The 3,631-nt window shown below is 51.0% G+C and overlaps 1 protein-coding gene across 1 annotated transcript; it reads left to right on the top strand.

Annotated features, from left to right (window-relative positions):
- The first annotated feature begins 1,938 nt into the window (after positions 1–1,938).
- Positions 1,939–2,247, top strand: LOC136543757 (uncharacterized). The gene has a single exon (XM_066536123.1). The coding sequence runs from the start codon at positions 1,939–1,941 to the stop codon at positions 2,245–2,247; it is 309 nt and encodes a 102-aa protein (XP_066392220.1).
- Positions 2,248–3,631: the final 1,384 nt, after the last annotated feature.

The raw sequence follows: 3,631 nt of genomic DNA, 5'->3' as shown, positions 1-3,631 counted from the left end.
CGCTATGATGAAAGCGGCACACTGTCAAGTTAATGAGATCTGAGAGTTTCAGAGACCTTCATGCTCCACAAGCGCGATTCGCCGATCAGCCGATCCTAGATCGAATCGCCGCCCCAGTCAAAGCCATTTCATAGACTAGTCACTACCTCCCCAGGGGGGAGTTGGAGGCCACCACGCTGAGCGTCATTGCCAGCACGACCAAGAGGTTGAATAGGACGCTCGAGTGCAGCTCAGTAACCTTCAGGATGCACGACGGCGTATCAATCAACGTCGCTTCGGGCGCCATGAAGATGAAGTATGATGCCGCCAGGAGTATGAGCAAGAGTACGGTAACTTGGACTCAGCTCTAGAGCCAATCATCGCCAGCAATACTGCTGATATTGGCCTCGGCAACCCAGAAGGGCCCCCAGCGTTCACCAGGGTGCTCCGAATGCTCCAGTGGCCTAGTGGTTTCAAAATCACCAGAGTTGAGCCCTACGAAGGAAGGATGAACCCAACTCAGTGGCTACAGGCTTACACCACCGCCGTCCGTGCCGCCAGAGGAGACACCAACACCATGGCGAATTATCTCCCCGTCATGCTCATGCCAGCCGCCATGAGCTGGTTCACAAGCCTTGCCCCAGACTCCATCAGATCTTGGGGAGATCTGAAGAGAGTCTTCACTGACAACTACATGGCCACATGCAGGCAGCAAGGCACCAAGAACGATCTCAACTGCATCAACAAAAAGCCGTCTGAACTACTCCGCAGCTACATCAGATGCTTCTCCAAGATGAGGAATTCTATTCCTAACATCACGGAAGCCGAAGTCATCACCACCTTCGTCTGAGGACTTCATCACCGTGAACTCTATTCTAAGTTCAATAGAAAGCCACCTACTGGCATCGGCGAGATGATCACAACCGCCAACCAGTACGCCGATGCCGAGGAAGCAGAGGTGCGTTTTAATGAATATACGGGCACTAATCGCCCACCTCGCCACCAACAGCACAACATTCACCGACACGATCACCGACAGCACAATGTTCGCCGCCATGATGACCGCAACGATCACCGACAGCACAATGTTCACCACCATGACGACCGCAATGACGACCAACAGTACAACGATCGCCGCTACGACGATCGTAGTTTCCATCGGGATAGCGGACGAGATCGGCCAAATGGATTCAAACCTGGTCAGAATCGCCGCCGCTGACCAGACCACTTTGTTGCCAATGTCAATGAGCCATGCGTAAAGCATAACTATGATGAGCAGTACAAGAAGATCCTTGATGGACCATGCCCCCTGCACAAGAACGCTAAACACAAGATGAAAGATTGCCTTGTTTGGCTAAGGAGTTCCAGGAGAAAAAGTACAATGACGACAATGGAGGGAACAGAGGACGTCGACCACCTGGGGATAATAATAGTGCCTTCTAGGACCATGACAAGGTGGTCGCCACCATCTTTGGGGTTTTTGCCTCTAACAAGAGTAGAAGGGAACGGAAGCTCGCCGCCCGACGAGTGCTCGCCGTCGCTTCAGAGGAAACTACCACCAACCCCAGCTATCGCTCGTGGTTCGAAGTGCCCATCACCTTTAGCAGGGCCGACCAGTGGGCGAACATACCCTACACAGGGCGTTTTCCCCTCATCCTTGACGCGACTGTCCAGAAGGTGCTCTTCAGAAGAGTCCTTGTCGACGGTGAGAGCGCTTTGAATCTACTCTTCGCCGGGGCCCTAAGGGAGCTCGGCCTCAGGACAATAGATCTCATGCCCTCAGACTCCTCCTTCTGGGGTGTGGTACCTGGTAGGGCATCTAGACCACTTGGGGAAATTACCCTACCAGTACAGTTCGGCACGGCAACCAACTACCGAGTGGAACATATCAACTTCTATGTCGCTGACTTCGACACCGCCTACCACGCCATACTAGGGCATCTAGCTTTGGCCAAGTTCATGGCCATTCCACACTACGTGTATTTGGTGTTGAAGATGCCTTCACCCACAGGAGTCCTGTCTCTACGGGCCAACCTCTCCATTGCCTACGCCTACGAGACAGAAAGTCTCGCCCTTGCTGAAGCCACCGACCTCTCCATCCAGATGGCTAGCATGGTCACCGAAGCAAAGATGGTGTCTGCTGATGACATGGAGGTCCCAGAGCCTCCCTGTGCCTTCGCCAAGTCCAAGGAAGTCAAGGAGATCGGCCTCAGCCTCGACGACCCTTCCAAGACATTGAAAATTGGAGCTCACCTTGATCCCAAATAGGAAAGCGTGCTCATCTCCTTCCTACGTGCCAACGCCAATGTGTTTGCTTGGAAATCTGTAGACATGCCAGGGGTACCACGGGAGAAGATCGAGCACTCCTTGAATGTCTCGCCGACTGCTAAACCGATCAAGCAAAAACTTCGCCGATTCGCGCCGGACAAAAAGGAGGCCATTAGGGTAGAAATAAAACGGCTCTTAGCTGCTAGATTTATAAAAGAAGTGTATCATCCAGATTAGTTAGCTAATCCTATTCTTGTTAAGAAAAAGAATAAAGAATGGAGAATGTGTGTTGATTATACTGATCTTAACAAACACTACCCTAAAGACCCCTTCGGCCAGCCTCGGATAGATGAGGTTGTAGACTCCACTGCTGGCTGTGAGTTGCTCTCCTTTCTTGACTGTTACTCCAGCTACCATCAGATCTCCCTCAAGAAAGAAGACCTGGTCAAAACGTCATTCATCACGCCTTTCGGTGCATACTGCTACACCACTATGTCCTTCGGACTAAAGAACGCTGGAGCGACCTACCAAAGGGCTATCCAGATGTGCCTCGACCAATAGATCGGTCGCAATGTCGAAGCCTACATCGACGATGTGGTCGTCAAGACTAGAACCGCCGACAATCTTATCACCGACCTTGAAGAAACTTTCTCCAACCTGAGCAAATACCGATGGAAGCTTAACCCTTCAAAGTGCATCTTTGGAGTTTCATCCGGTATCCTGCTGGGCTACATCGTCAGCGCTCAAGGCATCGAACCAAACCCTGACAAGGTCTCTGCCATCACCAACATGAAACAACTGATGTGTGTCAAGGACATACAGAAGCTTACAAGTTGCATGGTTGCGTTAAAGCCATTTTATCTCTCATCTTGATGAAAAGGGCTACCTTTCTTCAAGCTCCTCAAGGCCTCCGAGCTTTTTTCTTGGTCAGAGGAGGCAGACAAAGCTTTTGAGTAGCTCAAGTTGTTTTTAACAAAACCTCCAATCATGACAGCGCCACAACCAGATGAAACTCTGCTGGTTTACATCGCCGCAACCTCTCGCGTTGTCAGTACGGCTATCGTCGTCGAACGCGAGGAAACTGGACACGCCTACAAGGTGCAACGTCCGGTCTATTTCATCAGCGAGGTACTTAATGAGCCCAAAACTCATTATCCTTAGGTGCAAAAGCTGTTATATGCAATTTTGATTACCTCACGCAAGCTCTGACATTACTTCGAATACTACAAGATCGCCGTGGTCACAGAGCTCCCTCTGGGGGATATTCTCCGCAATAAAGTGGCCAATGGTCGTATCATCAAGTGGGCTGTTGAGCTTGGCACTTACTCCATTGACTTCAGAAGCAGATCGACCGTTAAGTCACAGGCGCTTGCTGATTTCATCG

Source organism: Miscanthus floridulus, chromosome 3 (genome assembly GCF_019320115.1).
Source record: "Miscanthus floridulus cultivar M001 chromosome 3, ASM1932011v1, whole genome shotgun sequence".
Classification (NCBI taxonomy): Eukaryota; Viridiplantae; Streptophyta; class Magnoliopsida; order Poales; family Poaceae; genus Miscanthus; species Miscanthus floridulus.
This window is presented reverse-complemented; position numbering and strand designations above follow the sequence as displayed.

Excerpts from the sequence above, each read along its gene's own strand:
- LOC136543757 (XM_066536123.1), top strand. The coding sequence starts at position 1,939 with ATGGCCATTCCACACTACGTGTATTTGGTGTTGAAGATGCCTTCACCC.